The 16,911-nt window shown below is 36.4% G+C and overlaps 1 protein-coding gene across 1 annotated transcript in view; it reads left to right on the top strand.

Moving 5' to 3' along the window:
• Positions 1-7,233, top strand: part of SYNPO2 (synaptopodin 2) — a 95,721-nt gene extending 88,488 nt beyond the window's left edge. The window contains exon 5 of the mRNA XM_010575549.1: positions 6,325-7,233. Coding sequence (XP_010573851.1) covers positions 6,325-6,891 — 567 coding nt within the window. The 3' untranslated portion in view covers positions 6,892-7,233. The remainder of the gene's footprint in view (positions 1-6,324) is intronic.
• Positions 7,234-16,911: the final 9,678 nt, after the last annotated feature.

Here is a 16,911-nt window from a genome sequence, read left to right on the forward strand (position 1 = left end):
CTATACATACATATACCTTTTCTAAGTACAGTGTTTACATTCATTTACATATATCCAGAAATAGTTTCTTTTGGAAGTAATATTACATTTAGTTTTGTTTATATTAATACACAGCTTATAAATATCAAAGATGCTTGTGGTACAATAAACGTTTGCTTCATTGACAAGCTTATAAATAGTTTTCATTTTTAAAAACAATGTTAACCTAAACCTAAAGTTTAATCTGTTTGCACAGACACCAAAGCCAGTCAGCAGCTGTTGTTAGGATTCTATGATTGCAATGGACAGCTCTGAAATGCCTTTCCTCTTCCTGACATCTAAGAATCAGTTTCTACTATTGTAGAAAAGATCTTTCCCTCTGAAAATGTTCACACAAGGCAATGGAAAGTAACAAATTAATCACTGCATAGGGTTCTGGCTTGTTTTACAGCGTAACACTTTGAGTGCTGGTACTGTAATATAATGAATGTTTTGCAACAAGATTACAGTAATACGGTATGTGACAATGAAATAATTCTAGTAGCATATCCCTCTTCTTTCCCTTCTCCCTGACTTACTGGTAAGAATGGAAAATTTCTACCTCTCTTCTTATGATCTTCTTGTAGCCTAAGGGAGACAGAGGGTAGAATAATTATTCTCTGTTTGCACTTCGTATTTCCCACTATCTCACCTATGATCTGGGGTTTGTGTGCTCTTTTTAGTACATGCTTGTCAAAAGACGCATCTCCAAGAATTAAAGAGGAAGGGAAAATAAGAGAAAGTATCACCATGTCTGGCTGCTGCTGCCCAGTAAATGAATGATGAATTCTAGTGACTAAATGTTGCCTTAATTCCAAAGTTTGTGTTTGTTAGTTTGAAGGGGCTGAACACCAAAGTAGTCACAGAAATCAGTATATGAATATCAAATACAGATCTGCTTTGAATTTAGAAATATGCAGACCTAGACTTTCAGTCTAGGAACAACACTACCAATAATAAAAATTAACTGCAATGAAATCAAGGCAATATTGATCACCTCTCTGTTCCTGCATTTGAGATACACTTGTATTTTAACAAAATCATGCTTTTCTACAAGTGCTTAAAAACTATTTGCCACAGAGTGTGAAAAAATGTGTGATATTATATATTCTGAAGCCAAAGATTATTCAATTTCAGAATAAAGTTTGGGTAGATGGAAATATTCTATTTTTAAACTCAATAAATTATTGCAAAAGTATGTCACTATGCAATGTACAAAAACCTGCTGTGCAGGGTGCTGTTGGACTGCTTTTGTTACAACAGACACTACCGTAACAATCTTAGCAGTCAGACTTAGAGACTAAATTCCTCCTCCTTAAGGTAAACAGTGAGGCATGAGGACATACTGGACATAACTGATGCATTTGCTATACTTCTTCCATGGGTGATGAAAGAAATTCAATAATTTTCTGTGAAACAGACATGAAAATTAGAAAAATATTTCCCTGAATCTAAAGGGTTATAAAAGCTTCAAGTTGCAGCCACTTTACAAAACTTAGCAGAACTGTTTCAGGCCAAAATGGATAACTAATTTTCCTAGATTTAGTAAAAATAAAATTAATACAAAATTTTGTTTCCTTCTCTCTGAGCTTATGGGAATGTACATGGTGATGAGAACTGCTATTCATTTTAGGGAGAATGTAATTCATAATAACTAAGGCTCACTTCAGCCAAATATATTTTCACCTTCTTGGATCTTCTGAGTCTTCAAACCCTCTTCTGCCCATCTTCAGCATAGTTATGACTTTTTCTCTTTGGGAAATGTAGAGCATTCAACCAGCTGCTTCTATCAGTAGCCTCTTCCTTCAAAAATTATTGGTCCACTCTTCCTCTCCATCAAAAGCCAGCCAGCCAAACACAACATTATAACTGGAAGTTAGCAAGTTAGTGGGGCTCTCTCTTAACTTTTTCCTCAAGTTCCTTCAGACTCTTATGGTATGGACAAAGTTCTTCCCATATACTTCAGCCTTTTTGCAGGTAAATCATCTGGAACACTATTTGCCCTTGCAAGATTCTGTCCTCTTACAATCCAAAAAGATAACCATTAGTTAAAAACACACACTGTTCAGCTCTTCCTTCATGGAAGGAAAGATTAATCCTTACTTTACCAAATCTAGAGGAAATAAATATGCAATTTCACATTTTAGAATTTAACGTTAAAACCCAGCCTATTATCAGAACTGTATCTAAATACAAACTACCAAGTAAGAAAGGAGAAGAATCTGACTGATATGGGAATATCAAAACAGGACCAAGTATGCTAAAGAACTGACTACAGATGAGAATCATCCAGCTGATAGTACCATAGTTTGACAGTTTGATCTTGCAGCAGGAACTTTGTTGCTGTGATTTGGATGTGGGTTGAACAATCATCCAGAAGGAAGTAATCATTTATTATCTTTAGTGATACAGATCTTACTGAATGCGTTCACCATACCCAACGTATCTAGTCTCCAAACAAGGTACTTGGCACCTAACAACGCAGTCCACTGGGACATTCTTTGGATAACCTGCTCCGTTTTTCTGTCAGAATGAAGTCTCTCAGATGATGGCTATTAAGATTAAGTCTAGAAATGTTCATAAATATGCAAGATCCAGGAGACCAATGAAAAAAAAATGCATAAACCACTCTGGCAAATTGAAGCCAGTGCTTTCAAATAGTACTTTGGCAAAATGGACAAGACTTGAAATAACTATTCTTATCTTGGGGTTCTGAGGTAGAAAAGGAGAATATTTATCTACTTTTAAGGAAATATTTTTTTCCAGATAAATTGGCACAATCTCTCACTGGCCAGGTAAATTGTTACAGTTGCTGCAGGTTACCTGTCAGTCTGTAAATAGAATTCCATCAGAAAAATTTATCACAGACGTTTTCATCTAATAGAGTGATCACTGGGTAATCCTATTCAGAGCCAAGGAAAGCTGTCCTTACATAATGAAACATTCTTCACCTCATGAGACAGTATAAACTATGTGGATTATTACCTAGTCATTTTATCCCCGAGAGTCTGACTAAAGTTAAAAAACGAAACAAAAAATGAATACAAGGAATTTTAGTATAACCAAGTTCATTCCCAAGGTACTACTGATGTTCCAGTTTGCTGACTGCATATCTTCCTGCCAAATAGAGACCCATGCTGCACAAAAGCTAATAAACCGTGTAGAATCTCATACCAAAATGGAGAAAAGATTTTTATTTGCCTATGAGACTAAAATCTTCCATATCCAAAGTATTTCACATAATTTGATTTTTCTTTCATAAGGACCAGTTCAAAAGATATAATAATATTCTCCAGATTATCAGTATTTCAGATTCTGCTTTTTCTACAACAATCCTTACATGCCAAATTTATGATTTGCATGACATTACAGGTGCTGTGGATAGATATGATTTGAAGTACAAACAGTTCTTCCAAATAAAGGACATAGGCGGTTCTCAAGCCAGTAAAACATTCTTCCCCAAATCTGGTTGTCAAAACTCTGTGCTCATTCCTGTATACTGTATTGTTTGATTCATACAGAGGTTTTTTTCTATGAGGTCATTTTAGCTCTCTTCTGCCAGTTCCCTTTCTTTGTCTTATATGATAACACAGCTATCTGTAGAATAGTTTCCATCATCATAGAATAGTATCCTACTTTCCATTAATGATCTTGATTTTCTGTCTAATCTGATCTACCACCTGTACTAAAAAAATGTAGAACTCACCAGAACAGGAATATTTAATTTTGTCTACACTCTTTCTGCTTTTACAAGGTAATCTTCTACCTTCATAACACAGAAGAAGGGCCCATTTTGTTAGACAAATAGTGAAATACACTTGATAACTCATCATTCTTTGTTGAAACTGTCAAAGAAAATTAGGTCCTGCTCCATCACTAATTGTTAGGCCAAAAAATTCTGCAACTTGATGAACTCTGGAGTTTTTCTCTAAACATGGCAGACTAAACAGTATCTTCATCTAACTGTCTTGAAAAGTCACATATTTTATGCAACACTTCTTTTAACAGTATCATTTCCATTTGCATCTCTGGAATCCTACAAAGTACTCACAGGGCTTGGAAATGGAATCTCCATAAAATAAAGGGGAAATTTTCTGTCTACTCAGCATAGACAATGTTCTAGAACCCTCCTGAGAGCAGTTAACACAGGTAGACTAACTAGGTGGACCTGTTTGATCAACTTTTTCATCCCTCTGTACAACCTTGTCTTCTTAGTTTCATGGTTCAGATTATCAGATTAATTTCTAATAGAAACTGTATCTCATTTTGCATACTTATTTTGATTTTTCCACCTTTTAAAAATTTTTCTTGCCAATAATGTAAACAAAATGCACTAACCAGGCTTGCTGAATAAGCTCTCTTGTATGGATTCAGTGAAGAAAGAAATTGTGATACCTTAGAGGAAAGAGAACTATTCTGACAGGCCTATCTGGGTCTGCCACTCATTGGCCCTCTGCATGGTGTATTACCTGGACTCTTATTTTCCAGGTAAAAAAAAAGAGATCCCTCCCATCAGGTGAATGTATGGAGAAACTTTAATCCATTCTTGACAGTATATAGCTTCATCTATGGGAAAAAAAGGTTCTATATTTTCTTTCATTCACTTAACTTCCAAGTGGATAATCCTTGCTTTTTATATGCTACTATCTTAGAGTACTCAGTTGGGATCTGTCTATATGTGATGGTCTGATCAGCCACATTTTCATGTTTGATCATCTCAAGGTTTAAGTGAGGATTCTTAAAAATTAACAGAGCTAAGTTCCCCAAAATGAAGTATTTTCTTCTGGATAGAAGTAGAACCTCATGAAAATTCGCCATAAATATGTGGGGGTAGGATTAATAATGTTGGGGAGTTTCCTCTCTGGAACAGCAAACTGGAAGTAGGTGGTCATAGCTAAGAGGTGAAAAGATAGTCCTGTTATAAAGCATTAGTTGCAAAACTTGTTAAAACTCTCATTACGTAATCTGTGTGTCAGTCTACACTTTTTTTAAGAGATTCAGACTGAGCACCACCAAACTGAGGGAAAATAATGGAATCAGTAGTCTCTTTCTCAGTTTCCATCTCTCATATACAAGGCTGATATTAAAATGTAACTTAAAAGCCTGTGTGAAGCAGAGGTCTTTTAAGTTTCTTAAATGCATCAAGATCCTGTGACAGAAAAGCCTATAAAACATGACATTTCTATGTGAATCTTTGCTAGATAAGCTATACCTTGTATGTTCAGATACCTGTTGGCTGGTATGTAGATCACACTCACAGTATTTTAAGTTTTGGAAGCTAATTAGAAAAAGTAACACAGGCCAATGTTGTTTGAATGAAATTCTAGCAAAGCCTCTGGCAAAAGAGCCTAGAATTTCACACCGGATTTCAGAATTAGAGGCATTTAAACCTCAGATACGAATCAATGGGTGTAAATCAATGAATTTAGGAACCACATGTATAGACACTACTCAACACTGTAATTTGTCTGTGTAACACAAAGAACATGTCTGGCTTGCGGAAAAGGCTGTACCTGTTTCGTACACTGCCAAATGACTGTTGCCGCAGAACCTTCTCATGAACACAGTTTCTGTAAAGTGCTGCATTACTAAGAAGATTAGGATTTATCAAATATGAATGGATTGCTCATATAAATGGGTCGGAATGTACTGAAATTTTGAGGGCATTGCCTCTTAAAGAAGCCAGGTTTAAGTAGCGTCATGTAGGGGTATTAACTGAATGATTGCATTAACGTCTTTAATTTTTTGTGGTCATTTTTGTGCCCTGAAAAGTGAAAACTAGGATAAGTCTAATAATTTTAGAGTAAGAAATGCCTTTCTTAAAAGGAGATTGCCAAAGATATGTTCTCAGACAGATGTCCTAGACAGAGCCTGTTATCAAATATATTGGGCTGTGCCCGCATGTTAGAAAGAATCTTGTAAACACACACAGAACTGTCACAACATGACTTCCTTTTTCATTATTAAGAATGGTCTTTTCAGAACAAGGCACACTAGCTAAGTAGTGGAAAAGCTGCAGAGTTGCTAACGTAATTGTACCTTTTCCGTAAAAGCCTGGCTTTGGTCTATTTACTTTCCTCAAAAATTCAATTTGCTCTTTGTTCCTGTTTCTTTCTCTGCCTCCTTTTTCGTACCTCCTCTCTCTCCACTGAATTGAAGTATTAAAAAGTACCCATAGACATAAAAGGGATTGCCAGGATGTCATGTGCTTTCAGGGTCTGTTGTTCCAGTTTGGAAGTGAAGAGAAGGGGTTTCCTTTTTTGTTGTTTAATAACTGTAACTGTATTTGGTATTTTGTTTTCCTAGGAAAGAAGCAGTGGACGCTCGTTATCACTTCCTGGGAGACCTTCTTCATTCATTTCTCGAGCCATGTCTCCTACTTCTCCTCTTATATTTCAGCCTGCCCCCGATTACTTCAGCAAGGCAGACACAGCAGCTGACAGGCCTGGCAAGAGACTGACTCCCTGGGAAGCAGCGGCAAGATCCCCTCTTGGCCTAGTGGATGAAGCTTTTGGGCCCCAAAATATGCAGGAATCCATTGCTGCTAACGTAGTATCAGCTGCTCGCAGGAAAACACTTCCTGAGCCACCAGATGAATGGAAACAAAAAGTTTCTTACGAGCCTCCGGCCCCAAGCGGTAGTGTAGCTTTATTAGGAGGGAAGCAATCAGGTATTGTATCACCCCCCAAAAGCTCTCTCTCTGCCCCAAGTACCACCACGCAGGCTGGCTCTCAGCTGCAGTATGCCTACTGCAGTCAACGGTCCAGAACAGATCCTGATATAATGTCCATGGATTCCAGGTCTGACTATTGCTTGTCAACAGCTGATTCAAACTACAATCCACAGCCAAGGGGATGGAGGCGTCCAACATGAGCGCTGAAGGGCCTGGCATATTTTCCCTTCTTCCAGCTTTACAAGCCTTAGATTTGAGTTGGAGAAGGAAAGTTTCTTGCTGGCCTGACGATCTCTGAACTAAAGAAATGAGGAGGCAAAATTGAACGGAGCACAGTTTTCACATGACTGCAGGGCTAGCAGCCTCTAGAATAGACTTAGTTTTACACCTAACCTAAGATTGTTCTGTTCATCAAAAGGCAAAAATACACATTTCTTGGGGGGAGGGATGCGATTAAAGTGGGGCAACCAATGTGCTCGATACAAAAATCTAGAAAGTATGTAGATGGAGACAGTACAAGTGCTTGCAGTTAAGTTAATGTGAAAAAAAAAAAGAAAGTAAAAACGGGCATTTTAAAGGCAAGAAGTATGTTATAGGATCTCGTAGATTTTCTGGGTATGTTTGACATCTGAGTTCCAAGGTACTAGATATAACCAGACTTGGGAAAGTTCCAATGGAAGTGGAATACTTGGAAGTGCTGGCTTATTTGCCATATGTTTTCTTTACGGCATTTTAAAAATGATCTAAGAAAGTAAATCAATGAATATTTTTACTGTGGCAACAGTTAAAATACATCTGTGGTCATGGTACCTGAATCCCTACAACACGTAGATATATGCAATGGATTTCAAGAGTTTCGATGAAGTTTTACGTATTGTAATTAATCAAATCATCTGAACACAACAGGAAGAAAGGTGTTATTAATAGAGATCAGTACCATGATACCTGAACAACAAAAAGGATGAGGAAAGTATTTAGAGTGTATTTAAACTGGATTGCAAGTTAATTTTGTAATAAACTATCGAACAAGTCAGAGGCTGAACAGCCTTTGTTTCTCTGTGAAATGCACTACTTGCTGAACATTAACTGCTAGAGTGTCTGGTAATCTGACTGGCTGGGCAGTTATTCTTAGTATCTAGGTAGCTCAATGTTTAGAAAGCTTTTGATTTGTATTCTCAGTTTGGAAGACATAGGTAAGTTGTTTATCAAGAACAATACCTGTTCTACATAGAAATTGGTATGTGAAAGAGGGTTTATGACATGTGTTACACGGTATGAGTCTAGTACAAGTAGCATATATTTGGACGGTTGGTTACAATTAAACTATCTTGATGGATCTGAAGAGATGGTAAATAATTTTTGCTGGTGATACATATCTTGCATTTACAGCTTATTTAAACAATAGAAATATGTGGCTAAAAATATATGTATTCCAAGCTTATTGGGTAGTTTAGATATTGCTAAAGCATTAAATGAATACCCCAAGTATTACAAAGTGCTCTGCATCCTCCTCATTTTGTGGGGCATTCTTCAAGGATCTGTCAAGCAGAGTCAACTAAAATTACTACAGAAGCACTGTTAACTACCCTTAGTTTCAGCAAGGTTGTCAACTGTGAGTAAAGTGATTAGATTAGAAAGAACTAAAACATATATGCAGTAAGAAAGAACATATTACAAAACATTCCCATCTGCAAAGAATTTTCCATTATAGCAATTATATGATATAATTCATATAAAGGAAAGAGGAAAATTAAACCCAAGCTGGAACTTCCAGTAAGAGCAAATACTTACATGAAAAATATACCTTTAATGAGTTTAAGTTGGCAGTAATTCTCTAGTCAAACAGAAGTCTCCCTGAAATCAACTGATCCTTTTGACCAAGCAGGAAATGAAGACATGGGAGTTGTAAATCTTTAAACTAGGATCATATTGCTATAGCACCTTACAAATTTATTTCACAAAATATGAATTTGCAAAGAAAAGATGATTTAGAGAAATTGCATGAACAAGGCTGCCATGATATGCCTGAAAATGAGCTTTGCACCTCAGAGTCATCCACACACATAATCAGAGTAAATTTTCCTGCCACACAGGTGAAAAATACATTCTTTTCTGCAGAGTCCCATAATCACCCCTCTTATCATGACTGGGAATATTTCCACTGAAACCAATGGGACTCTGGTGGTCCCCTTAAGGGCTTGTCTTTGGATCCAGGCCTATCTCCCTGGAAGTACATGTCAAGTTTTCACTTAATTTCAGTGAAATTATAATCCAAAGTGAAATTAAGTGAAATTTATAATTCAGAGTCATCAAGGCCTTAACTATTCAATAAATACTAATGCATGTGTATTTCACAGAAGGCCTACATTCTGAAAATTACATAATACTTACATATTTTGCTGAACTGTGGTCCATATTACAATGATTCCCTGTATCCAAGTGAAGTTCAGGTTTCTGTTTTGAACTGTATCCTTTACACTGTTAAACAGGAAACCAGATTAATGAGTTTGCAGCAAGGCATATTTTTACCCAATACAATTATTTTAATTCTCAGATTTGTTGTCAGATACCTAACTTGAATTCTCATTGAAACTAATGTTGTAACTCTAAGGTAATACATCTACCAGAATGAAATGTGTGCTTAATGTTAAGGTACATGCAATTAAAAATTGCCAAAAGGATTTTTAAATTTTGATATGACAAAAAAAGTTATGATACAAAGTGATATTAAAAAGGCTTTAATGCTGTGATCACATAGCAATACAGAAAAACATACTCTACGATCAAGCTCTAACACCCCCCCACCCCCCAAAAGGTAACAAACATGTAAGAATGGCAGAATCAGAGAGTTTCAGACAGAATCACTGACTTTCTGTCAATGTCCCAAGAAAAACAAAGTGTAGCCTTATAATTTTCTTCTCTTCACAAGAAGGAATTCATCTCTAAGTACTTCTGTGAACTTGAGAATTACTGACATTGAGTTTCATGTGGCTTTGTATCTTATCATAGATAAACTTGGGTGTTTAACATGATCTGCTACAGATTTTTTTTTCCTCCTGCTGAGGATTTACTAGCTCTCTTTCCCATATGGATTCTCTCATATCTAATAAGGAATGAGTTCACACTGCAGCATTTCCCTCAATAGCAACGCTGGTAAGCATATCTGTCCTCCACCCAGCCATCTATTTTTACAAAGTCTGTGGGCAATGGATTGTCTCTGAGATCTATTCCACTGCCACACAGAAATGAAACATATGAACATTTTCGAAGTTATTAATGAGAGGACAGACATACACACAGGCATGCAGACAGACCACATAGACTTGTTTACAAAGGAAATCAGGCTAAAACCAGATTGAGACAATGTACTGATTTTGATGGAAGCAGCAGGCCCAGACTACTAAATGAAATATCAATGCATACAGAGCTTTATGAAGAATCACACAGCATTTTTCACTTTCTGTTCTTCACCCTATTCCTCCACTAGCAAAGCATCGTTCTATCAAATAGTTGTGACTGTTGTGCGTGAGTTCTGAATATATTAATGCAAGTATTTCTTACATTTGTTTTTGAATGCACAGATCTGTTCAGTAAATGTGAGGAAAAAATTCTCTTGAGATTTTAAATACGTTGGTTTTGTGTTCACCCTCAGAGGTGTCTTTGTTAATATGCAGAGTATCTGAATACACAAATATAACTGAAAATTTAGTTTCTTTAGTTAAGTTAGATGATGTGTTCACAACTCTTTTTCATAATTTGTTTTCATTTTGGTTTGCTTTAACACAACCAAATATCTATTCACATTGCATTTCTGCCTAGTAGCAAAAGACTGTATTATCTTTATAAAAGGCTTTTCACTTCTAAAGACTTTTTGCTCACTGCAAAGGACACTTTATTTGAGAGTGCATGACAGAGATGTAAATTGTATCATTTAATAAAGTGATTTGACTTGACAGATGAGAAACACAATTTTGTTTTCCCTAAATTCTTGCCTGTTTGTTTAAATAATCTGAACCCAAGTAAAGCCTAATCTCTTTTTTCTGCACCATTTTTAGATTCACTGACTTTGCCTGTCAGTGACCTCGTGCTGATGTGAGCTTCTAGAAGCTTAAATCAACATCAGGTCAAATGGCAACTTGTCAAATTCAGCAGAATTTCATTTTGATGCTGACTAAGCAGAGGAGGGAAACGCAGTGAAGCACAATCTACCCAGGTAAAATAATATAGTCAGAGCAGTTTTTATTGTTTGAACATTTTCATCCCCACCATAAAAACCTAACATCTACTTAACTACAATTACTTGTCTACCTTACGTGCATCTAAACCTCTGTTTACTTCCTGTAGGTTTGTTCATAAGGGCTGCATTTCTCTGTTCTCTTGTTTTTTATTCTTAATTGAAATATACTATTTAAAGAAGAAATAAATATTGAGAATAAATTGTGAACCCAGTCTTTACACTATTCAGGCTACTTGGGTAAATAGTTTTTAAGGAAACAAGGACAGCATGTACAATCTATCTGTGAAAAGCCAGATCAAATTTTCACTCTTTATGTGAAATGAATCACAGAGCAGTTTTTGCATTTGTAAAGCAAGCAGGATTTTGCCCCCAATACAAGAAAAATGACTGATGCATGTAAAACTTGGGGAACTGATAAAGCTTGACAATAGCATTTTAATAGCTTTGCTCTACGAAGGGTTTACAAAGTTATAAAAGACTCAGTAATATTCTTTTTCATGGTAACATTTTCATTCTTCTTTGGTAAGTTCTTAAAAACATCATAAAGAAAAAAGCATAAGCCAGATTCACAGTTTAACATAACTCCCTTGACTTCAGTAATTTGCAACAGATTAAAAATCTCACTACACAGGCGAACAGTCATTGGTTTTGTATGATGTTTTACCCTCCAGAGAATGTACTTTGGGTTTCTTGAAATGCCCTAGATGTTCTGGTGCATTCATCAACATTTAAGAGCATTTAAAATGACTACAGTGCAGCAGACTGCTCCTGAATGTGAGTCTGGTGGAATGAATATTTGGTGCAATGAGTGATTTTAAATTCCTCAAATTGAACATTATTGCTTTTTAATTGTTCACTGGATATATTGTTGGGTTTTAAAAGGAAGTCTTGTGCTGCTGCTGAGACACAAGCAGTGCTCAATATACTGTAAAATGTTCGGTGTTTGTTCACGCATTTTCAATCCTAAAAAAAGGACTCAAGTATTTTATATCCAAAACAAGATGACCCCAGGAGTGTTTTTGTGCATGCATACCTAAGCCTTTTTTTTTTTTTCCCTGGAGAAAGAAGGGTAATGGTTAATTAATAGATGTTAACGGAGAAGTAGGAGAACATACTGTGCTGTGATACAGTCCAAATACACCTGGAATGGTACAATGTAAGTAACAACACATATGGAAAAGAAGGTGTTGATAAACCCGTAGCTATTAATAGTACCTAGATCTATTCTCATCTTTAAAGTAAATCAAAACCTGAGGATAATTTTGTCTAAATAGTGCAGAGATTCATGACTTATTTCTTCCCTATAAATAAAGAAACATAAGCAAAGATATGCTAATTGCTGGAAAAATAATTTTGTATATTGTAAACAATAATTCCAAGCAGGCTGTAGACAAGCAGAATTTGCCCAAGGCAAAAATGGAAAATAAGAAGCGTTGCAGCATTCCCAATCAGAATAATAGATGCCTTGGTATCTTTTCCCAGCATGCACAACCTCATGGGATTATGGCAGTTATAAAACAACTGCCACATTTCAATTTTATTAACAATTTGCTAAGCCATCTTAGTTTTAATCAGTCACTTCCTGTTATTAATGGATACACTTGAGTTTAATGTAAGAAAATCAGTAATTTTTGAAAACAAGAATCAACATAAAGTCAGCATATGCTCAACTCTACGGTATTCCTAATCATTTTTTCTAACAGAAAAGCTTATAAGCATGAACAGCATACAGCATTTTTGATCAGGTCCTCATCAGCTACTCTGATTTTCAGGTCTGTTCAAGACAGTATTTACAGTTAAATGCAAATCTCCTGCCTATTAAATAGTTTGTATATTGGAACATGGAGCTTAAACTTAAGCTCTCTGGTGAATTACTTCCATGCACAAAAGAATATTCTCAGATGCCTTTTTTTTTTTTAAAGATGAGAAACAAATAGACAACTTTTCTAGTTTCCAAGAAATTCCCTGCTATGGATCCACAAAAATTCACATCTTACGTGAAAGTTCAAAATTATTTTCTACGCTATTTTTGTGGCGTTCTCCACCATTCTTTACTTCCTCTGGCAGTTTAAAACTCCAAGAGATTTTCTATGTGGTACTAAAATAAAATAAAAAGATCAGTGTAGAAATGACTAAATCTACCTACTGAATCAGTATGCCCTGAGAAAAAATGCAGTTCAAAGAAACACCAAGAACAGAACAACAAGGCAAAAATCCTTTGACATGCTCCTTTGACCAGGAGCAAAATCCTGATCCCAGCTAAGTCAATGGGAGCTTTACTAATTTACCACTTATGTCAGCAGGGCAAGGATTTCACCTCACATAGAAATGTGCAGGACTGCAAAATACAACTGGTCATGAATTCACAAGACCTGAACTGGTGTCAGTGGTTCTGTAGTATTTTGAAGCCTGTAGTTTTAAAAAATGTGACTGGCAAAACAAGAAGGCATTAATCAGATTTTCTAACATCATCTTCTGTTAGGAACTTGCTCTTTTCAATGTGCAGAAATAGGGATAGTTATCTCAGTTAGGACTCTGTTAAGACACAAGTTACTGTCTTGGCCCCCTGTGTAATCAATGTGGAGAGGCATTCTTAAAAAGAAATTAACTCCATCCCCAAATAAATGCCTAAAACAGGTGGACTGGATACTAAGTCTATAGGATATTTGGACAGAGGAGGATCAAAGAGTTTTTGACAATGTGCAGAGTGCCGGAAGATAGGTGATTATACATTTCCCTCTCTCTCCCTCCTTCTACATATACAGGTATCTCTTCAGTACAAGTATTGCAAAATCTTTGGCATGTAAATTATTTCTAAAAAAGGCTGAAGCTATTATGGGAAGTGAAATTTTAATTTTGGTCCCATTAGGATAACTACATGGTTAAGTTACAAGCAACTCTTCATTAAGCTAGATACTAAAATAAAAAGACAACTTAGCAGATAAAAAAACAGAATACATGCCTCTGTTTCTAGACCTGAAGTGTTTTTTGTGTTACAGTATATCCTGGTACAATGAATTCTGAGAGGACTTAATAGCTCTGAAACCATGCTGCCTGGGCATGCAATGCCAGCTCAGTCTCAGAAGCTATATAACCATGTTGATGCAGTGCTGCACCTGAATTTGCTCCTCATCTAGGCAGACTTGATCTGGTATGAGAAATGAAGTCCCGGGAATCCAAATATATACTTATGCCACTCCAAACTCATCTAGGTTTGCAGAGGTCAGAGTGGATAGTTTTGTATTTGTGACATGGATCATCAACATACCAGATAATCCATCCAAGGATAGTGAAGAGATGATTGTTGTTATTTTGGAAGCCATAAACGTCTTGGACTTTAGATACTTTTTCAATATCAACATTGAGGTTTCTCAAAGGAACAGATCATTAGTCATCTCTTCCTGTGTTTTAATAAGCTGATATTTACCCTGGCAGAATGAGATACAGATCACTGTGTTTTGGATGTGGATTACTGGAGTTAGATGTGACTCCTCTGTATTTAATCTCAAATGAATAGCAGTATACAGGTTTGGATGGCAGCTGGTAGATGTCTGGATGGATGACATTCAGACAGTAGCAACAGTAGCTTTATTTTTCCTTGTGACCTTTATAATAGTTTCTACTCCTTTGAATGCTCTGCCATAAACTGTATACCAGAGGGCAGAGAACATGGAAGTGCTTTAGGACTAAATTCTCAACTATAGTAAGGATTAAGGGCATTTCCAAGGCACAGTGTAACTTTTTTTCCCAGTTATTAATTTGACTGTGTCTTACTTTGATATTTCTTTCCCCTGTTTTCAGTTTTTGCCATTATTCATGATCTCCCCTTCAGACACCCTAGTGTGTAGGAGATGCATTATATTTTTTGACAAAGCATATATGCCTCCTGAAAAACCATAGTTAAGCCAAACAGGCAGTGCATTATAATGAACACTCACCTACCTATACACAGAATGCTCACAGACCACAGAAGATGAGATAGGCAGAGAGCAAGAGGGAAAAAAAAACCAAAACAAGAAATCATGTGTTAACAATGAAGAAGAAAAATACTATTATATTAGACTGTAGGATGTGGTAGGTTTCCATGCTTCTATTTCCCCTCTGCATTTTAGGGACTGGTGTAATCTGTGGAACACATGACTCTGGTCCCTGTCACCCAATGTCTAGCACAGACAGAAAGACAGCTAAGGGAGTACAAGAAAACAGGGCTAAAACAACTTAGTAGGCAAATAGTGCTAAGCAGTATTCTAAACAGACTTGCTATTCCATGATGTTTTTCTGCCACTGGAGACTTCATGCCCTGACTGAGTCATACTGGCATATCACGCCAGTAAAAAATAAAATCAAAGAGACTATATTTATTTTTTATCCTCTTTTATGAAAGAGCTAAGCAGACTAGCATGTTATGGACACTCAGCAATGTGAAGACCCTACACAGTCCTGTACTTAGCTGCAATAACCAAACTGGCTAGTGAATTTAATTTATTTTCTGCTAAAAGACGGTCAATTTGTCACTAACACTTCAAACTTACTTATGGAATATTACCATGTTTTTATCTCTCAAGTTTTTCCAAAACTTGAGCTGTGTTGTTTGGTTGGGCTAGGCTGTAGCTGTCAGATGCTTCTGTTTCCTTAGTTGAAAAAATTCACAAAATTCAGGCTGGCTGAATTGCTAAGTCAGTATCCATGAACAGTGATATCTAAAGTTATTTGCAAATCTTCATTACCAGTAAAATCTAATCTTTGTTAATGGCTGAGGAAGGGGAAGATCCTGAAGTGCACAACTACTGACAAAGCAATTGCCTTTTTCAAAACTCAAATTCCTGAAGAAATATTTAGGGTATTCTTTCAGTGTCCAACTTTCAAGCCCAAAACAAGATAAGCACTTTAACTAAGTCTAGTGCTGTCCAATAGAGGGCAATGGTACACAATCCGTATAATCTAATATACTATATGCTCTCCCTGACAAGGTCTCTATTTCAATAGAGAAGATATGGTGCAGTTAAAGGAGATTGTGTGGACACCAGACACCAAACAATGTAATTACCAGCCAGCCCACATATATGCTGCAGCAGAAGCAGAACTCAAATGCCACAAAACTTCACAGTTTGAGCTCAATAAGATGATATAGGAGGTATTCATACAGCACTATTTAATGACTACCACACAGATACTAGTTAATTATTCCTGACCTCAACACCATGGGGTGGATAGATGTCATTATCTCATCTTACAAATGGAAGAAAATATGACAATGAAAGAACACGTGAATTGCCCAAGGCTGTTGAGACAATGGTAACAATGGACTTCAACACAGGCATTCCTGGCTCTTACCTTCACCTATAATCCACTAACTATTTATAGGAGTAGTGCATACTTAACAACCAGCACAATTACATTCTTACAGTTCAGAAAAGAAATAGCAAGGAAGCACCAAATCCTTTGAAGAAACAATCTAGTAATTCAAGAGACTGATCAAGTTATGGCCAAGTCTGCCACGCAAAACTCACCAAATTCTATGACAGACAATGTAAGGCTTTGGAGTTGTTTACTGATAGTAACCGTAGCAGAGTGAATAGGGATTAACCTCAAGGGCAGTAGAGGGATTAGTTTAAAAAATCAGAAGAAATAAAAGGGGAATCTGCATTTGTCTTATCATAATGGAAGCACCTGTCCTCTCCCATGTCACCACACTAGTCTCACTTAAAGTTTATAATAAAGCAAACAAACCCCATCCAAATTAACAGAATCTTTGAGTTTCCCCATAAGCCACTCCCAAATCATCACTAGCAATGTCTTCAGTCTTAAATAATTAAGACTCAGATGGTCTTGATGATATCTGTTACTAAGGAGCACATGTTTTTTTGTATCTATCCTAACAGTAAAATGCGCACTCAGCTGCTGCCAAGGTGCTCAACTGTGCCACTAAAGAGAAAAGAATGGCACAGCCATATTCAAAGGCACCAAATGAAGGCATGTTTAT

Source organism: Haliaeetus leucocephalus, unplaced genomic scaffold (genome assembly GCF_000737465.1).
Source record: "Haliaeetus leucocephalus isolate CR32 unplaced genomic scaffold, Haliaeetus_leucocephalus-4.0 Scaffold484, whole genome shotgun sequence".
NCBI lineage: Eukaryota > Metazoa > Chordata > Aves > Accipitriformes > Accipitridae > Haliaeetus > Haliaeetus leucocephalus.